The sequence below is a fragment of the Ptiloglossa arizonensis genome, chromosome 5 (assembly GCF_051014685.1).
Source record: "Ptiloglossa arizonensis isolate GNS036 chromosome 5, iyPtiAriz1_principal, whole genome shotgun sequence".
Classification (NCBI taxonomy): Eukaryota; Metazoa; Arthropoda; class Insecta; order Hymenoptera; family Colletidae; genus Ptiloglossa; species Ptiloglossa arizonensis.
The window spans coordinates 27,273,757-27,292,952 of NC_135052.1; the positions used below are offsets into that span (position 1 = coordinate 27,273,757).

General features: G+C 39.8%; 3 protein-coding genes and 1 long non-coding RNA gene across 15 annotated transcripts in view; 2 read left to right on the forward strand and 2 right to left on the reverse strand.

The window, feature by feature from the left end:
- Tay (tay bridge kinase) overlaps positions 1–3,967 on the forward strand; it is a 43,721-nt gene extending 39,754 nt beyond the window's left edge. Inside the window, exons 10-16 of one of the 4 annotated variants that reach the window (XM_076310856.1) lie at positions 53–166; positions 262–482; positions 582–808; positions 890–1,054; positions 1,140–1,419; positions 1,505–1,667; positions 1,754–3,967. In XM_076310856.1, coding sequence (XP_076166971.1) covers positions 53–166; positions 262–482; positions 582–808; positions 890–1,054; positions 1,140–1,419; positions 1,505–1,667; positions 1,754–2,765 — 2,182 coding nt within the window. In that variant the 3' untranslated portion in view covers positions 2,766–3,967. The remainder of the gene's footprint in view (positions 1–52; positions 167–261; positions 483–581; positions 809–889; positions 1,055–1,139; positions 1,420–1,504; positions 1,668–1,753) is intronic. The other 3 variants (XM_076310859.1, XM_076310857.1, XM_076310858.1) reach the window with 3 other exon arrangements.
- On the reverse strand, positions 3,815–6,992 carry LOC143146532 (uncharacterized). 4 transcript variants are annotated; one of them, XM_076310864.1, is made up of 6 exons: positions 6,519–6,629; positions 6,239–6,284; positions 6,019–6,147; positions 5,629–5,931; positions 5,298–5,545; positions 3,815–5,215 (listed from the first exon to the last, which is right to left on the reverse strand). In XM_076310864.1, the coding sequence occupies exons 2-6, from the start codon at positions 6,241–6,243 to the stop codon at positions 4,926–4,928; spliced, it is 975 nt and encodes a 324-aa protein (XP_076166979.1). In that variant the 5' UTR covers positions 6,244–6,284; positions 6,519–6,629; the 3' UTR covers positions 3,815–4,925. The 4 variants fall into 4 exon arrangements, with proteins under 4 accessions (XP_076166979.1, XP_076166975.1, XP_076166978.1 ...); XM_076310860.1 differs by lacking the exon at positions 6,519–6,629 and adding an exon at positions 6,854–6,992 and having other exon boundaries at positions 3,816–5,215; XM_076310863.1 differs by having other exon boundaries at positions 3,816–5,215; positions 6,239–6,395; positions 6,519–6,604.
- Positions 6,993–8,911: 1,919 nt separating this feature from the next.
- On the reverse strand, positions 8,912–14,395 carry Zdhhc8 (zinc finger DHHC-type containing 8). 2 transcript variants are annotated; one of them, XM_076311172.1, is made up of 9 exons: positions 14,015–14,395; positions 13,756–13,877; positions 13,516–13,673; positions 13,278–13,450; positions 12,959–13,153; positions 12,739–12,883; positions 11,965–12,179; positions 11,707–11,880; positions 8,912–10,370 (listed from the first exon to the last, which is right to left on the reverse strand). In XM_076311172.1, exons 1-9 carry the CDS (start codon positions 14,104–14,106, stop codon positions 9,668–9,670), a joined length of 1,977 nt encoding a protein of 658 aa, XP_076167287.1. In that variant the 5' UTR covers positions 14,107–14,395; the 3' UTR covers positions 8,912–9,667. The 2 variants fall into 2 exon arrangements, with proteins under 2 accessions (XP_076167287.1, XP_076167286.1); XM_076311171.1 differs by having other exon boundaries at positions 11,707–11,901.
- LOC143146677 (uncharacterized) lies at positions 9,367–19,183 on the forward strand. 5 transcript variants are annotated; one of them, XR_012992046.1, is made up of 5 exons: positions 9,369–10,653; positions 11,689–11,886; positions 11,993–12,399; positions 12,559–14,152; positions 14,989–16,264. It is a non-coding gene; the product is annotated as an uncharacterized LOC143146677 (long non-coding RNA). The 5 variants fall into 5 exon arrangements; XR_012992048.1 differs by adding an exon at positions 16,271–19,183 and having other exon boundaries at positions 9,374–10,653; positions 11,993–14,152; positions 14,989–15,189; XR_012992047.1 differs by adding an exon at positions 16,271–19,183 and having other exon boundaries at positions 9,376–10,653; positions 11,993–14,152; positions 14,989–15,218.
- Positions 19,184–19,196: the final 13 nt, after the last annotated feature.

Here is a 19,196-nt window from a genome sequence, read left to right on the forward strand (position 1 = left end):
ATTTCTATCATTCGATAAAATGAAGATCTTATAGTGATATTACTTGTTACAGCAGTAACGTGAGTAGCCTAAGTCGAGGTAGCATAACGCCCGTAAGTGTGCCAAACACATCTTCACCAGCCAATTCTAGTCTACCTGCTTATTCCAAGCCCCAAGGATGGATTGGGTATGAGTAACACGAAAATTTTTCTGATACATGTTTATAACTTAACCGAGTTTTTTTTTCACGACAATTGATATATTTGGATGTACAATTTACAGTAGCAACACAACTTCACAATTATCTCCGGCAACAGCAACATCAGTTCCAAGGCCAACTCCTCCACCCGTGCCACTGGGCATGCACACGTTTCCGCCACCAATGTTCGCGGCACCGTTACCACCTCCTGTGTCCAGTTCGAGTCCACATACGTCACTGCCTTCATTACCACCACCAACGACCAATCCTAACCCGTTCTCCGCAGAGTCACTCTTTCAAACAAGTAAGTTTTATAAACTGTGTTGTAACTTTTAGAATTCGAACAATAGAGAAAGGTAGATCGAAGGGCTCCGAAAGAGTGAGACGCACTAACCGAAAGTAGGGGTGACTCATGTCGCAGGTCAGGCCGACCTGTTAAGGCGAGAGCTTGACAATAGATTCTTGGCATCCCAAGACAGAAACGTTGGAGTCGGTGTCGGCAACCTGGGACCGCCCCCGTATCTTAGGACAGAGATGCATCACCATCAACATCAGCACACTCACGTACATCAACACACGACGCCTCTACTTCCACCAACGGCCGCAACCACCTTATTTCCACCTCCCATCGTATGTAACACATTTCGTTGGCGTAAAATTTTAAATAGCGCATGTTGATATTCATGCATTCACAAATAATAAATTTCTTAGTTCAAGGACATCCCGAAACTAGGTGGTGTCGAGTCACCGTTTTTTCGTGGCAATTTAAATCTCTCTGGCTATTCTGGTTTTAACGCTGGACTGTTGCACCCAGGCATTGGACCGCCATCGACACCTTTCGTACCACCTAATCACTTAACATCATTTGCACCAAAGGTAAATTGGATCTTGTGATCTATTTAAATACTTGTATATTAATATCTTACGACTTGTATACTATTTATACAATTGTCCGTTACAGAAGAGTGGAAAATGGAACGCCATGCACGTACGCATTGCTTGGGAAATTTATCATCATCAACAAAAGCAGCAAGCGGAAGCTAAGGCAGGAAGTGTCGTTAACACTAAAACGGAACTCCTGAGACCACCGGGCCATCTTTACCCAGGAGGACCTGGAAGTGGTCTTGGAATAGGTGCACCTCCAATGGCACCTCCATTCCCCACTAACATACCGCCGGCTCATCCCGCACCGCCACCACCACATCCTGTTGGTTTTCTATCTACACCAGCGTCACATTTAGGTAATCTTTGTACAAATCACGGTGAACGAAGTAATAACAATTTAAAAAGAACAATACTTTCAACACGCTATGAAAATTGTTACAGGAACAGGCATGTCACCATTTGGAAGATATCCATCGACATTTGGGGCGCCGAATCCGAATTTCCCTGGTCTTTCTAGTTTCCCTCCATCGAGAGAAATGCCACCATTGGGTGGGCTAGGTTCTGTACACGATCCGTGGAGAGGGTACGTTTCTATTTCAAAAAGGTTCGATAACTTAAATTTATCACAGCTAGCCAAGATAATCCTCTTCTGGACACACTATCGTAATCGGTTGCCCTCGAAAATTCTAGATTGCAACGAGCCTCCACCGGGTTCCCGCCGACAACGGTTGCATGGAGCCTGAAACCGGAACCGCCTGCAATCGATAGACGTGCTGAGCTCGAGGAGCGTGAACGGGAGCGTGAACGAGAACGCGAACGCGAACGAGAACGTGAACGTGAACGCGAACGCGAGCGGGATCGTGTCAGACGCGAGAAGGAAAGGGAACGGGAGGAGCAACGTGAACGAGAGAGACGGGAACGCGAGAAAGAAGAGAAGAGGAAACAGCAAGAGGCTGCTGAAAGGGAGAGGGAGAGAGAGAGGAGGGACAAAGAACGTCGCGAGATGGAGAGACGCGAGATGGAACGCGAGAGATTGCTTCATCAAACGCGGCAGCACGTGGTCGTAGGTCGAGAACGATCACCTCTCAGAAATGGATCAGCACCGATGGACGCGGGCGAAGTGCGCGTTAAAGAGGAACCGCGAAGCAAAGACGATGAAGTCGTGATGCTTCCGAGGCCACCGGGTCCAGGTCCTGGTGTAACGTCCGCGACAGGACCCGGCCCAAGTCCACTGCCCGATACAAGGTATCATCATCCACATCCTCATTCGTACCTTGCAAGGCATCCTCACAGTATGCCAGCGCCGCATTCCATGCCTCGAAGCATGCTACCCGGTTTGGGCGCGCATCCAATGCAACACTTTCCACCACCGACGGCGCCTACTGGCCAACCAGGAGGTCCTTGGCCAGGAGACCCCTTCAGGGATTATCGCTACGATCCCCTACAACAATTGCGCTACAACCCGTTAATGGCTGCCGCCGCGTTTCGCGCGGAAGAGGAAGAAAGAGCTAAACTTTACGCCGGCTACCCACCACCACCTGTGAACGCTCTTAGAAGCAAGGATCCAAGCCCTGGCCCCCTGAGCAACTTACACATGCATCATAGAGCAGGACCCGGTCCCGGAGTACCAACGCGACAACTAGAACCTACTCTAATGCACGCGGATATTCACAAGAAGGAGGATGCATCCCAATCCCGATGATACATCCTCCCCACGTCCTCGGCTTCTGCAAGTGAACGCACTAAAGGGTCAGCATTCTGAGCATTTACGTAAAGTTTCCTGGACCCCCCGGTGCTGATATTTTGCTAACGGAGTAGAGGCGTTATTTAAAAGAAATTGTACATAGATTATATAATATTTATAGTTATCGATGAGAGTGCGAAGGGGAAATGGAAACCGTGTAGAACATTCGATGAAAACGTGCTCGTATGAAGATCGTTAACGAAAATGTCTTGTCCGCGATTGTAGGGAATCCCGTCTACGCGACAAGAGTCAAAGACGGACCGGTTAACATTAACTCAAACTACGCAAGGCATTGATTTAAAAATGTGTCACAAAAGCAGAAAAGATAATGACAATGACGTTATTGTGATTCTCCGCAAGTTTCGGGGATCTGACTGTTTATAGCGGTATAAACTTTAATCATTACGATAACTATGCGTACAGTTTAAAAACAAAAAAAGTATCGTGTGTAATATTATAGATATTGTAGAATGCGAGACGATGCTACCGTAAAAAAAAAAGAAATCCAAGTTAAGAGAAAAATTATGCGGATCTCTACCATTACTCAAAAAGTTATTTAATTATTTATTTATTGCGACGTATAAACGAATCTCTACTACTGACGTACGGATACGATCGTAAAAAAAAATGTTGCCCTAATTTAATCGATATAATATAACGAAAGTTACGTATGAATTTTCATTTTCTTCGTAGAGATTAATTTGTACCGTAGGAATAATAGCGAACCGAGAGGGCAAAAGAACAGGTACCTTTGGCTTTTGGCAGCACAAGCTTGCTTCTCCCCTGATTTGCATGGTGACTAGAATTGCACTCTGGTGCTTTCCTGTGATATAAAAAGTAAGATCGTTCAGAAGCATTGCAATTGTTTTTCATCGTAATTTGTAAGTAACCGAGTGACAGACGTAAATCAAATTCTTGGACAAGTTATAAAACGAAGACGATTCGCGATTCCAGTTTTGCAAAGACAAAGAAGAAAAAAAAAATGAAAAGAAAAATTTATATTTATCGGGAAATGCGGGATTTGCGAGTGAACAAATACAAAAGCAGTTTGTCCGTGCCAAAGTGCTTTAATCAAAAAACACATTTAATGCTACGTAGAAAAATTGCAACTTCTGATTTTGTATCTTTATCAAAAATGAAGAAAGAAATGTGGTTTTGCACCCTTGTTTCATCGTCTTCTCAATTGTCAGCCATATATACGTCGTTACGTTACCAATAGAGCCAATTCGAGATCTCTCTCAAAAATAATGTTCGTGCCATGGACCAGGCTAGAATTCGAAACACCCTGGTGCCTCTAAAAAAACAAATACTTCTGTCGAATAATCAGGCTCTTAAACTTTGTTTCGTTCATACTGTAAAGTCATCATAAAAGTGTATATTATTATATAATTAACGACCATATGCAATTTAAAAATTGTAGATATTTTTCATCGATGCAAGGTTGCAATGTGATGCAATGATTCTGTTCTTGTAGATATCGCGAAGTATAAAAGAGGATTTTGTGTGAATAGGTTTTTTCTAAAATTGATTCTTTGTAAAAGGGTCTAATAATCATAGTTTCTATCAAACCTGTCTCTTCTAGTACTTTTACCAAGCCTGAAACATCTTACAGCTCATAAAGACCTCAGAAAAAAAGGGCATCGATAGTTTATCAACAAATACTACCGGTCCGTGTTACGATAAACAAAAAAATTAAATTCTTCATACTTTTTTACGAAATCACGCTTGCATTACATACTTAATAGTAAATAATATTTCTTCTGAAGTCTTCATGTCTTATATTTAATACTGTCAAGTGACAAAATCTGTAATACATCTTTTTTTTTTTATTGCCCGGGGTCATCGGCCTTCAGGTACCAATCAACTGCAATATATTTGACACGTGTGAAATTGATATATTTGAAAAGCAGTACTTGTGAGTTACGAACGGTGCTTCGTCATGGAGAAACGTGAATCACCGTAAACACCATCGCGAACAAGTCTATTGTTTTGAGTGCGTACACTTCCCAATCGTTCCAATGAATTAGTAAAAATGTTTTGCTTAATATATTAAGACGACCAACCAGGATGAACTGTGTTTGGTCAAATTCAGTTCTTGCTTTATATGTACAAATATTGCTATCGAGAACTGCTTGAGCTTGATCTCGTGTAGCGACGGTGCCGATGTCGTGGATTGTTGGGAGGACTTCGCGATCGTGTTCTTGGTCTACGTCTCGGTGGACGTGGGCTCCTACGACGATTGATCGGTGGTGAACGTCTGCGATAACGCGGGGGAGTATTTCTACCACCACCTCCCCACCTCGGTGGTGCTCTTCTTCCCATCAAAGGTGACATCCTCCGCATCGGTAATGGTCGTGGCTTTGGTAATAATACTGGGGCAGCAGTGATTTCTTGACCATCTATTTGTCCTATACAGCAGAATCAAAACATTCGATTGCAGAGTTCATTACCAAAACAAATAATTGATACGATTCAAAATTTTATACATACCGCCATCCATGTGTTTCATTGCATTCTCTGCTTCATCTGCTGTTTCAAATTCTACATAAGCAAAGCCTCGTCCTTGATTAGGGTGAAGCTTATCCATAGCAAAATCGACCATTTTTATCTGACCATACGTAGAAAAAATTTCCATAATATGTTCCTTTGTGACATTACGCGTCAGATGACCAATATGTATTTTTGTTGGTCTAGGAATTGGTGATCTTTCTCTGCGTTTTCTACGTGGTGAGGGTGATCTATAAACCAAGTCGAATCAAATAAAAGAGATTACAATAAAACCGAACGTACTTGTCCATATTCGGTAAACCTATATATTTACCTAGAACGTCCTTTGGGTTTAGGTTTGTCAATCACAGAATTACTACTCTTCTTTTTATCCTTTTCCCTATCTCTATCTCTGTCCCTGTCTCTCTCCCGTTCTCTTTCCTTTTCCCTCTCTTTTTCTTTATTGTCATGTCTGCGCGAAGCATCAACACTTTTGCTTCGGCTTCGTTTCCTTCCTCTGTCTCTGGAACTTCCAGAAGAACTTCCAGAGCTACTCGAAGTGCTGCTAGAAGTAGAACTTGATCTGGAACTGCTACCGCTACTTGTGGATGATGATCCAGAGCTACTATCGGAGGAACTACCAAATACAAATAACAAAAGCATGGTACACATCATTTCCGGTCTAATTATTACAGTACGATTATAAAAAGTACCATAATCTTACCTACTGCCACTACTAGATGAAGAAGCAGCACGTTTTTTTCTTTCCCTTTCTCTGCCTCTTTCTCTCTTGTTCTCTTTATCTGTAGCTTCGGAGTCGCTTTTACCCGTGCTGTCCTTACGACTGCGTGCCCTATGCCCACATAAAAACACCCGACAACAAGCTTATAATTATGTTCACGAAACGGTTATCAAAGAGCAAAAACATAATTTGCGTTACTTACATCATAAAACTGAGTAAATATTCAGGCTATAGGTGTGGTTTTAACTCTGTAAACGAAAGAAAACTTCGTTGAACGCCGTGCTAAATGGCAATAATGGCGGACGGTGCCGCTGAAAAATCGTTGTTTTTTCACCAGACACGTTCACGCTGCTGGTCAACTACAAGCAGTACCGAATATAAATAACGTCATACAACACCGATAATTAAGAACTTTTATTTCATCGTCGAGTTTATAATAGAATAAACACACAAAGTTTACGAAGCATACCAAACAAAATTACCAATAAAATGACGCGGCGCTCGTATCGCTATTCCCGCCGGGTTACAGCCATATCACGCGAGCACAAACTTAATAAAATCTAGTTGCAACATGAAATATCTATTTTAGAAAATGTTACATTAGTTATAGGAATCACGTTATCGTTATCTTTTCTTTCTGAATTATATACATCGTTAGAGACACTCCATGCAAAGGTGTTTTCTTTATGTTATTTTGTCACATATCATTCAAACGTAATATTAAATATGATAACGAACATAGAATCACGAGTGGTGCAGTATCTTGAGAAATTTTTACGATACTTATTCTTTTCTTTATCAGGAGTTTGCGACTTACTTTATTCACAACGTATCAAATCCATTTTGTATTTATAATCTACACACGTATGCAATATATTTGTCAGCATTTAATGTTTTATACTTTCTTCAGCACCGTACGCAAGTTACACCGACTATTAACTTTCTTCGGTAACTACAGGATCTGGAACTGATAAGACTGGTTGTAATCTACTTTATGAACACTTCTAACAATGCCGCGCTTTTCAAAACTGTATCATTAAACGAGATTTATTAGAGTCAGCTTCAGAGATGATCGACGTAGAAATATGTTTAATACATTGAAATAAGCATTGCAATGTAGTTATAGTACTCTCAAATTGTATTTAATGAGTTTTATTTCTGTAGATTGCTGCAGCGATACGTAAGTACCGAAATGTATATGTATGTACATTTAAGTGATAATAACGAGCAATATTTATGTACAAGTACACCGAATTATAAACACTAAACATTCGTCACACCTTACACATAATTGCTCTAAACCAATTTATTTGAATGTTGTACCAGTCCTTTGTTTTATTTTGTCAAAGTACTTTTTATGTAAAACTACATGATCGGAGTGGAATATGGAAAATTGTATGTTTTCCTGTTTTGGCACAGCTCGTTACAAAGAAGAAAAAGAATATATGTAGCCAAAAAAAAAACAGATAGTGTTGGAAGAAATATTTCTAACGATAGCAGCGTATTTCTCTTTTGTTTACCAAATACCTGTCGAGGACTCCCGTCGAGAAAAATGCTTCCTTTTTAGCTTGGAAAATATTCGATGTTCGATAAGCCGTCTCTAGCTGAACGATATGTGTACTATTTAACAATAATAATTCGATTATCGATTCGTCACAAGATAGAATGGGCACGCAATTATTTTACGATTACCTTACGCAATTAGTCATTAAGCCTGCATAAATTGGTAATATTGGTCTCGCATACAAATACATAATACAGAAACCGTCATGCAATTTTTAAAAGCGGGGTATATTACAAACTTAACAGTAGCGGTAGATATACCAATAAATTTATGCAATGTATATGTTACAAAATTGTATTCCCCCTTTTCTTTCGTTTTTTTTTCTTTTTTTTTTAACAAAGTCCATTGTTCTCGTATATGTTTGGTTGCTTTTGTTTCTCTTCTATTACCGAGCGGGTCATCCGTCACTGTAAACATTTGAAACACTGATCTGTTTATTTCTGTTTCTTCGTCTAATACTTTAAGAATTCTCATGGTATACATCCATCACATGCATTCGCTTCCTTTCCGCATTCACTCACTCGTCTCTTTCGTGTATTCCTTTAACTATACGTTTCTTGTTTTACTTGTAAAAATCAATCGATTGTTATTAGTGGTCACATCGATAAAATCATCATTCATAACAAACAAGTGAAATCATTATAAAGTCTTATATTTATTATTTACGTATAAATATTGTTAAATATATGTATATTAAAAATTTGCTACACATTTCACGATTATTTTACACAGAATTCGTTATTCTATCCTGATAATGACTTAAATCGATTAAGTAACTTTTTTTATTAACTGGACACGAACTCTTCTCGCATCAATGAAGATAGGAGACTATACCAAAGCGAGACTCGATTTTGATCCTGTTGATTCCCTCCTTACCTTCCAAAAAGAAAAGATGAGACACTGCCGCGATCAGAATCAAGTCCCGAGATTCACGCAAGAATAATCCCTATGTTCTTTGTTACACGTCAAATCATGCGGTCGATAAAGAAGAGCAAAACGAAAGGAACGGTATAATGAACCGATGCTGCGCTTCTAGAAATTGAGTCACGACGTCAGGGTATAAAAATCTAAACTGACCTTACTGTGTACTAAAAAATAGAATTGTTTTCCGCCAAGCGAGACAAGCTCGATCATCATCATCATTAGCAACAGCAGCAAGAGTACCGCTTAGCGATTGTACCTCTACGCGTTCGGATTTACTTTCGATGACAGTTTCGTGACTCGATTACTTCGATCGTCAATCGGTCCGAACGCCTCTGTTACCCCCCGTCACCCACCCACCCACCCACCCCACCCCACCCCCCCCTCCCCAACCCCAAGAGATACACGAACACGTTTTATTTCGTGTACATCGAATCTAACGTTTCTCTTTTCGAACAACGACTAAACGAACAAAAATATTGCTAATAACGTGACATGACAGTCTTGCGCCGACAACAAACTTCGCGTTGAACCGAAACTAATACGTTCCCTGTTTCCGTGTGTTCAACGCGAAGCGAGATCTAAATACAATTTTCCGTGTCAGCGGTTTCGCAATGGAAAATAACCGGGCACCAATATCTCTGGTTACCCGAGGACGATCGTCTATTGTTTACAATTCCACATTGGATACATTCGAACATACCATTGTCTATAACGAGGACCAAACTTTTTCTTACGTATCGATGTCCTTTTGTTCCTTCAGAAGAACGATTAGCATCGTTCCACGTGATCTCAACAGAGCGTATGTATACGTGTGTTGTGTTGTGATGTATCGTGTGAGGTTGCGCGTGCGCGCTCGCGCACGTGTTTATGTACGTATGTCTCTTTATATATGTATATGTATGTATTGTGAATCAGTACTTGGACCGGAAGAACTTAAACGATACTACGGCCGGGTTAATATCGTGTCGACGTGGAACGTCTAGTTGTATCGAGAAGACGTTCGCGCGGTACATGAATTCAGACGGATATCTCGTAAGCGGCGTACGCTGTTCTTTCCTCTTTGGAGCGGGAGACGCGTAATGTCGGCAATTCTTGTACAATCTCCGTCCAGCCGCAGGATGGTGCGGAGACCGTAAAGCTGGGCTATACGGATATCTCATAGTTCATGTCATAGACACTGGCCCGGTCCGGCGTGGGTGTCGTAGGTCGTTGCGATCTATTGTCGTTTGGCGCTGACACCATCTCCATGGAGTCCGTCATCTCCAATGCTCTAACGAAAGACATCGGTCTGCGTCGCGCGTCCCCCGACGTGGGCGTGGTGGGCGTCACCATGGCGGCTTTTCGCTTCACTTGAGGCGATTGGTGCGGTGGAAAGACCGGTACACCGCCCCTCATCGCCGGATGGTAAGCCGCCCTGGGCGCGTTCGCGTACAACTGTTGCGTGGGACTCGTGGGATTCGAACGGTAGTAGTCGTACGGTGGCGGTGGACGCTGCGAGGGCGACTGGTGTGTAGTAGTCGTGGTCGCGTTCGTCGTTCCCGGCGGTACGGGATAGCTGCCCGGTGAGTTGTCCTTCCACATGTAGACACCGCGCTGGGGCGAACCGGCCAGCTCGCGGATATTATCGACAGTGTTATTGGTTCTCGAGTACGAGTGGTCGACACCCTGCCGTACCAGCTCGCTTTCCGATAGGAAACGCCGCTGAGGGCTGTAACCGGTCACGACGGCGCCGCTAGCGGCACCGACAACGGCATTGTTTCCCTGCTGTACATCATAATAGGTCGGCGCGTCGTTCACTCCTATAAAATCAGGCCGACGAACCTGCGTCGGCGTACCTGGGTTCGATCTGTAACAGAGACAAAGTCACATTGGTACACGGGCTTTAATGGTACATGGATTTTGATGTATCTTAATAATTGACAAATGCACGGTACAGTGAACCAAGATGAATGTATATAGATAGATAGATAGATATATATGCATATATATGTATCTATGTATGTATGTATGCGAGTGCTGAGCATTGTAGCCATACAAATACGGCTCTGGCGAGACATACAGGAGAGAGAGAGAGAACAGCGCATCATTCCTGTTATAAAATTAGCATCTATCCAAGAAAACGTAAAAAGGTATAGCGAAACCTAGGAAATACATATGTGGACGTTTATACTTGCGTGTTGAACGATTGATACGTGTGTAGATATATGTGTGTATATATATGTATATATATATGTATATATGTATGTGTATGCACGCGCGAAAATGTGTGCATGTGTGTACATATATGTGTACATATATATACATATATGTACATATATATATATAGATTCGAGTATGTATGCTTCTCTTTTTTATATATATATGTATGTAATATATGCAAGAAAGCGTAACTTTAAACTACGATATGTCCTCGTAGGATGAAGTTCGTGTTTACCTGCAGTAGGTTGCAACATGATGGTAGAAAGCAGCTCCTTGCAGTTACCACCCCCTGCAGTGGGACACAAACTTATCTATATACCACATATCTTGTAATATATACATGCAGAGAAACTAATTCTCTACGATATTAACGTGATCTACGTCGCGCAACGGTTTCTTTCTCACTTTTTTTTTTTTTACATTTTCTATCGTACGTTCCTTCGTCATTCGGAAGGTGAGAGAGACAGAGAGAGACAGAAAGAGAGATAGTGGTGAGAGTAACAGGAAGAAAAGAATAAGAGCAAGAGTGAGGTGTTCGTAGTGAGGGATACAGGGAGTCCGAAGTAAACAGGCTTCACATCATATCGAAAGGTAGCAAACAGGAACATCGAATAAAGGAAGTCAACAAGTTCACTTTGTATTTGCAGCGTGCTCGATAAATGCAATATAACTATTTACTAATGTGGCGCTTCCCTCTTGCTCTCTACGTAGAAACAAATATCTTGTGCATTGTGAAAACGTCGCGGGGTATAATTACAAAAAGAAAAAAAAAAGTAAATTAGTACATCTAAGAAATTTAATATTCCAAAAAGTAATCTCAAGTGCTCCACGTAATATAACGGAATATCTCGTTAACTTTTATATCACGCAAGATTGTACATTTTACTATACTTGCAGACCTTTTCTCGAGATATACGTTACGTTTATTATATCCGTTATAATTTGTACTATTCATTTTTTTTAAGACGGAGAGCATAGTATACCTGCGCATAGGACTGGAAATGGCAAGCGGAGTCGGTACTCCAATAGCTTTAATCCGTTGTGTCGTTGGACTAGCACCCCCCTGACCTTGACCTCTTTGGGAAGCTGTGGCGGGCGATCCGCTTACTTCCGGCGATAATGGGTCAGGCGTGTGGCTTCGAGAGCCGTTCATTCCCCTATAGGTAGTGACAACGTACCTTATGTGTATTAGAAAAGACATTAGCAAACGTAACGCCATTTGCTGTTGTTGTTTCTGTTACCTTGGTCTTGGGTGAGGGCTGCCTCTAGTGTACTGCATTGGATGGCGGTGTTGCGACGATGGAGGATGCCTGGGAGATTCGTTGTTCTCCACAGGTGGCAGGAAGAAGTTGCTTTTAGAGCCGTGTCTTTGCAGCGGAGGTGTGGGCTCGCAATCTGCAGACTGAGATGCAGTAGGCTCCATATCCGTGTCCGATCCATCTCGTCCTGGAGACAACTGAAAATAATAAAACACGTGATATTACTTTCATTGTAACAATCGTTCAATATATGTTATTGAATTGTTATAACATACTATTATATATACATATACGTATACGTATATATAATGCACATCTCTTAAGGATACTGACGTTTAACCAGGATGGGTAAGGGGCAAGGAACTAAGCAGACAGTGACTGCATCTTTCCACCATTGTGAACAGGGTGTTACAGATAGTAAGAATCGTTGCTTGATATTGTTGTCTAAATAAATAAACTTAGAATTAATAAATGAAGGCATGAATATTATAAAACCGTGCAAAAAGTGGCTTTTAAATATACCAGTGTATCTACTATAACTTGCAATTTACAATACACATATACATTCTACTAAAGCTTTGAAGCCAAGGGAAGGAAGTTTTGGAAGCCGAGTGAATGGCACTGCTACATACAGCTGGTAAATGCACATCGAGGAAGCTCCAAATTTCCATGCTAGAGAGGAAGTGCTATTTACAGTTGTAAAATCTTCTCGTACGTAGTGTCAGAAGTATCAAGCGAAGTTGCACTAGCTCTTACCTTATTGTAAGCATTTGAACTGGCATTTCTAACACCATTGCTGCTATCCATGTAGGTTTTTACCTGGTTCTCACTGCCTATAGTCGATATCTCAGATGTGCAAGCGCCGCGTCGTTTCCCTGAATACTTTTCAGGCTTAATTAAACTGAAACGATACAAATTTCTTGATTATTCGATAATTCCACTTGTATTTACAATTCACAATTATTTGGCACGTTACCTGGGATATTGGGGTCCAAAATGCGTATAGCAGCAATTGTGTAAGCAACCACGGGAAAAGGGATTGTAGCCTCCATGAAATTTACCCGTTATCTGTTCATTTGTTGTACGTCCTCTGGAAACAAGTACTACGTGAAAGCCAGTCAGTCCAACAATTGGAATGAACAAGAGTGTAACCACTCCCATGAGCACAAGTCTATTGAAAAATTTAAGGATTATACAATGTAAAGTCGTGAATCGTGATAAAAAAAAAACCGTAACTGAAATCGATGTTAGAGTATTTACACCTTTCTTTTAATTAATTTAAAAGAAAAGGATACGCGACAATTGTGTCCACTTCACCCAGCTGTTGCTTGCGCTCCAATACAAAATACAGGCAAAGTCCAAATATACTGAGCATATGGAAACTGAGCGATAAAAGAAAGAAAAAAAAGAATCTGTAGTTCCTCCTACCGATGCAGTTGTTCACCCATGGGCAGTGATGATCAAAAGTCTGAAAATATTAAGAAGTATTAAATTCCTTTGTTTCGAAATTGTTGAATTATATGAGTTACAAACCTCGATGCATTGATTACAAACGCTGCAATGTGAACAACGCGGAGGTCTATAAAACTTGCAAGTGACGCACCATTTCATGCGAACTGTAATACCATTGATGTCTACACTTTTGTATAAGGGAGCACGAAAATCATCGTCTCGATCTTCGTCAGAAGGTGCTTCAAAGGAAAATTGTGTACTTTAACAAATTATTCTTGACATATATGTTCAATGCTACTATGATTTTATATATTACCATACCTTTCGGTATGATGCCTGGATCCATGAAAGTTGCTAGCGTAAAATTTGCCAATACAAAAAAGGTGATGACTCCTTGAACCGCAGGTACCCACGTTCCCCATCGGAACACATAATACTGGCATCTAAAAAATATAAAACGAATTGACACATTGGGACGCGTGTATCAACAAACTGGAGCAAAGTTTGAAGAATGAAAACAGGAGGGCAAACCGTTGCGGCCTCTCACGAGAGAGGAGGACAGACGTGCGTGGGAACTTACGGGAAACAGAAGAATAATGTCGTGGTGCTGAGGAGGACTGTCCAGGCAAGTGTAGCTGGTAGATATCTCGCCTTCACATCGCATTTCGGCATTCTGTACGCTCCACTTCGTGGTCGACGATTAACGAATTATTAATGGGTAAGATTTCTGCTACCAGAAAACATGGCCGCGTCCATCGGCGCTACTTATTTGCAAGTCGCGCGGTCCGTATTTAGCACGGACTTCCATTCTCGCTACGCTCATACATCCGTGACATCTCGATAATCGGTCCCGTCTATTAAGCGCGCGTCACTCCGGCAAAAACATCCGTAATGTGATTAATATTTCAGCGCTTCTGCACGCACGATCCGCGAACACACTACCTTGCTGACATACATATATATGATACATAACGTACATGTGTGTATAATATATGTATGTATATATATATATATATATATGTATATATATAGTGTACGACGGGGAGCTTGCCCCCTTCTAACTTGAGCGTTCCGCAATGCGATCCTTTAAGACCCTATGGTCGGTTTCACGCTTTCCTATCCATCTATTTAGAATCCTTTCATCGGCTTAATGTTGCTGAAAGTCGTTCTATGCGATATCCATAAAGCTTTGCGTTTTCGAATTTTGTATGCACGTTTACCGACTGAGATCAGCTTAATTATTTTTGTGCAAGAAATTTCTTTGCCGACGAACATTGAGACGTTTCTTCAAGAAATTCAAATTTTTCTTGATTGGTTTTTCGAATACAAATCGTAGGAGTAGGTAGAAACTAAGTAGTTTTCTTTAAACGTGTAATAAGACATTAAAAATTAACATTACTATAGATCATTAATTATGTGGCATATTGTCTTATTCATTATGTACAATTGTGGTAAATTTTTTAAGGCGAATTAAATATAGAATTGTGTCATCTTTTTCTGCTTTGGTTAACTAATATGTGACAATAAGAATTAAATTCAATTTTATAATAACAGGTAAAAAACCGACATGGAAGGGCGTCGCGAGCGCACTATATTAGGAAGCATGGCAGGGGGCCAACGAGATGACGAGCTACGAACTAGAAGGAAGAATCCCATTGATACGGGTCGTCTGAGATCGACAAGGCGTTTCTTGACGCTTAATATTTCAAGCAATTCGTAATTTCATCTCGACACGATCAAGAGGAACAATTTAAAGTATCGCATTCGTGCTGGCAAAAGTCACGGTTAATTTCATAGATTTCGAATCAAAACGCATTTTCTGCTATTAACGATGCATTACCACCCACGTTGACTGCACGTAGATCGGAACAGAATCATGCTACATAGCAGAGGGCTTTGTTATATAAACTAAGCTATTATTCGACTTACGACGCAATGCTTCTAGTTTATACGAAATATTCGGAATTCGAATGAATTGCACGTTTAATTTTTCTTTTATTAGATGTATCAAATATTTTCTCTTCATTTATCGGCATTTATGTTTGCATTTATATCTACATTTATGTATTTTAATGTCTATTAAATCATCCCCTACGTAATATGGCTTTCATTGGTTCGCATACATAAGTATACTAAGCGTTACAAAAGAAAAGAGTTTAGAATTTGAAATGTATTTAATAATTTTTTGTATGAGACTGGTTTGAAAGTGTTTGATAATTTGAAAGATCATTTTAATGGTATTCACAATTACATTTACAATTTTTTAAAGACTTCACTGCAGACAGGAAGTGTTTTAGGACTTGGCACGCATGACTGAACGACCTTCTTCATCTTGAAGAAAAGTTTCAATAGTTTGATCACTTATTTCTGTGACACCCCGTATATGCGAATACATACCCTCATATAACACATTGCGGTTATCGAATGACTCTATTTACAGTTTTGTAGAATTTATATATTTCCACCTGGACGGAGACTGTTAAAGAACCACGTTGTTTATGGGCTAACCTAGAATATCCAAATAGACTCTGATAATCCCTGCACCTGCTCTCGAATCACTAGACTTGAAATGTCTTATGGGATAACCTAACATATCTAAACAAACTTAAATAATGATGCACTTGTTTCTGAACAACTCTATCTAAAATTTTTTATATGTAGTTTAATGTAATATATCCAAGTAGACTCGAATAATTACGCACATATTCTCGGACTAACTTATTTTAACCTTCGTAGAATATCAAATTATTCCACCGCGGACATGTGAACAAAGGGTGTCCATATGGCCGGTAAAAATAAAAAAGGCAGTACTATTAAACAAATTAAATTTTTGTAGAACGACAATTTCGAGACACTGTGCCACCGGGGGCGGCATCCGCATGCCTCTCTAACGAGTCGGCTTCCGACGCGAACTCTTGCCAAGGGAGCAGTGATTTTCAGAACTTGGCACCAGAACGTAATTGCCTTTGCACACCCGAAACGCCGTTGTCACTCCGCTCGGCGAGGATCGACGAAAGGGGGCGGGAGAACGCTTGGTGAACATCACCTAGGGCGACGACGACGACGACAACGACGATGATGATGATGATGATGAGCTGGCACCGAAAATATTTCTAACGAGACAAATTTACGTACAACGTATCTGTTGGCTAGTCTTCACACGCGCCCCCGTCGCCTAGGAATGAAGATCGTCTGAATGAAAACGGAACGAATACAAACATTCAAAACTCCTACGACTCCCGAAATGAAAATCTTGTACCAAACCGCAGCATGTGATTGATTACCTAACATTATTTATAGACCCGGTGTGGTTGAAACACGGGGGCTTATCCTTTGAGGTTAGGAACATTATAAGCATGTTGCGTTTCTGTGCGAATATTTTTGTCCACAATCTACAGTATGAATCAACAAATATCATCGTCAAAAAGGTTTTTGTTAGACTCAATGATGTAACAAAATGTCTGCGTTAAAAGGATGTAAATGTTACAGTTAGGAAGATCGTTTGTTTTGAAATTATATTTTCCGAGCTTTGGAGGTCATCGATGTTTTTCATATATAGAAGTACGCGATAATTTGTATACAACAGTTTAGTTTAATGTCAAGGCGAATTTGGTAACTTTATAGTAAGATGACCTTCAAGTGACCTTGAGTGCAAAAATTCGTGTCGGGAAACCTGACGTTCCAAATAGATGCTTCAGAAAATGTTGGTGTCTTTTCGATGGCATTAATGATTTTCGAATTTCAAAAAGTATGACTTTGAAAGAACATCAATCATGTTTATCTTTCTAATATGTTGCTGCATCATTGGTAACAGAAATTTTGCAAATATTAAATCATACAATAAGTATAAAATTATATTGTTATTTGATAATTTTCTCGTAGGGTTTAATAGTTTAATTAATGCCATTAAACGAGAATTTCTAATAAATAAAAAAATCTAGTCGTTACATTATTATTTATTTTCTACTATATGGCGATTTATAACATTTTAATTTCATTCGATAATTTTTTGAATAATAGTGTTTGGTAGTACTCTATCTTGTGTCGTTCTTAGCTATTTTAACTCTCAACTAATGGGGTAAACTATTTGTTACGTAACTGGTGGAGTGGAGATAAATTGACGTCCATAAAAAGAATGTGACCTAAGCATATGATTACATTCAAGGTAACACCGGATTAACTTAATATCGAAATTGTAAGCTTCAAATGCAATGTAAAATAACATCATTAAACATTGCAATAAATTCTTTATTTATGCATCTTGTGTTTGGCAATTCAATTTAATCGCACATTACAAAATGAAATAGTAGTATGCCAGACAGCTACTATAACATGTCGAACTTGACGCTTTACAAGCACAACGTCGAGAGTTAGAAAATCGATCAAATTTCGAGATTTTGCATACAAATTGTGCAGAATAGAAGATGTAACGAATTGAAGCATTTCTTGTAACAAAAACTTGATTGCAAAATCGATTCAATTTTATAGTCAATATTTTTTCGCGTATGAAAAAAGAATATATGATTTTTTGTGACAGAAACTGAATTAAATCATACGAGCGAGGATGTTACTTTAACTTCATTCTAACCTATCGTATGTTAAAGAGTCAATTATATTTCAAGGGCAATAAAGTTTACGATAAATTATGCGGAAAAAAAGAATAGACAATTTGACGAATTTCTCTGTCATAAGTTGAAATAAATAATAATTGTCCACCGCTTAAATACCATCAATCATCATCACGGTGAAAATATAATTTATGTCGACATGACATTGCTATGAGCATTCTTGGGATGCTTATGGAGTCGAACGACTACCACAGAATCCGATGTTGATCGGACGTCTGCGCCGCCTCAATCTACAGCTCAGTGTCGGAAAACGGCCTCCGACCTATTTTCTCATGTCTGGAAAACGCGTGATTCGTTGATGAATCGTTCTCAAAGAGTCCGAGGACTCGTTATATTTTTATCGGTCCCGCAAGCCAGGTAGAACGTGTTGTAATGGTTTGCAACGAGTAGGCGGATGATCTAAGAACAGCGACGTGTCCGAATATTGTGCGCAGATCCGCGTTGTTATCGTGTAAGAATTTATAACCATTTGCGCGAACGATGGATAGATTTACGGGAAACTCGGTACGAGTAAATCGCTGTTCACATCCGTTCTCGGAAGAACGCTACGACAAAACTATTATAGCAAATGTTGTCAGTTTTGTCGTACCACTTCGGAGCTGCTGTATATTATAATGAACGTGGACTTGGAAATTACTTCTAATACAAAGTAATTGATATCTTAAAATTTAAAAAATATCATATACCCGCGATTGATCTCTAAGAGTGTTCGCGACAATTAGCGACATCTGTCAGAAAGTATTACAAATAGTTATAGTTTAGCAGTAATGCAATATAGAGGATCATAAGGGAGACGTTGCAACCAAGAGCATTTAAAATAATATTTTTATCGCGAAACGTGTCACACTTTATATACAAAATCGTATTCGTTCTTTGCATAAACCTTTTATCTGTAATCTAAAATGTGTTAGTTTAGGTTTAAATGAACCTTTACATTAAAAATGAATCAATATGATGTATATTATCAATAAATAATATCGTAACTATTCAAATTCGCGTATGTGTATTGTAATTTTTTGATTCAATTATATTTATTTCGATAAATTTCGAACCCTAAATAACTTGAGTCGCGCAAAGAATGTCTTTTTTATTCGAAGAAAAATATTCTGGACCGAAGAGGTTAACCCCGTCGTC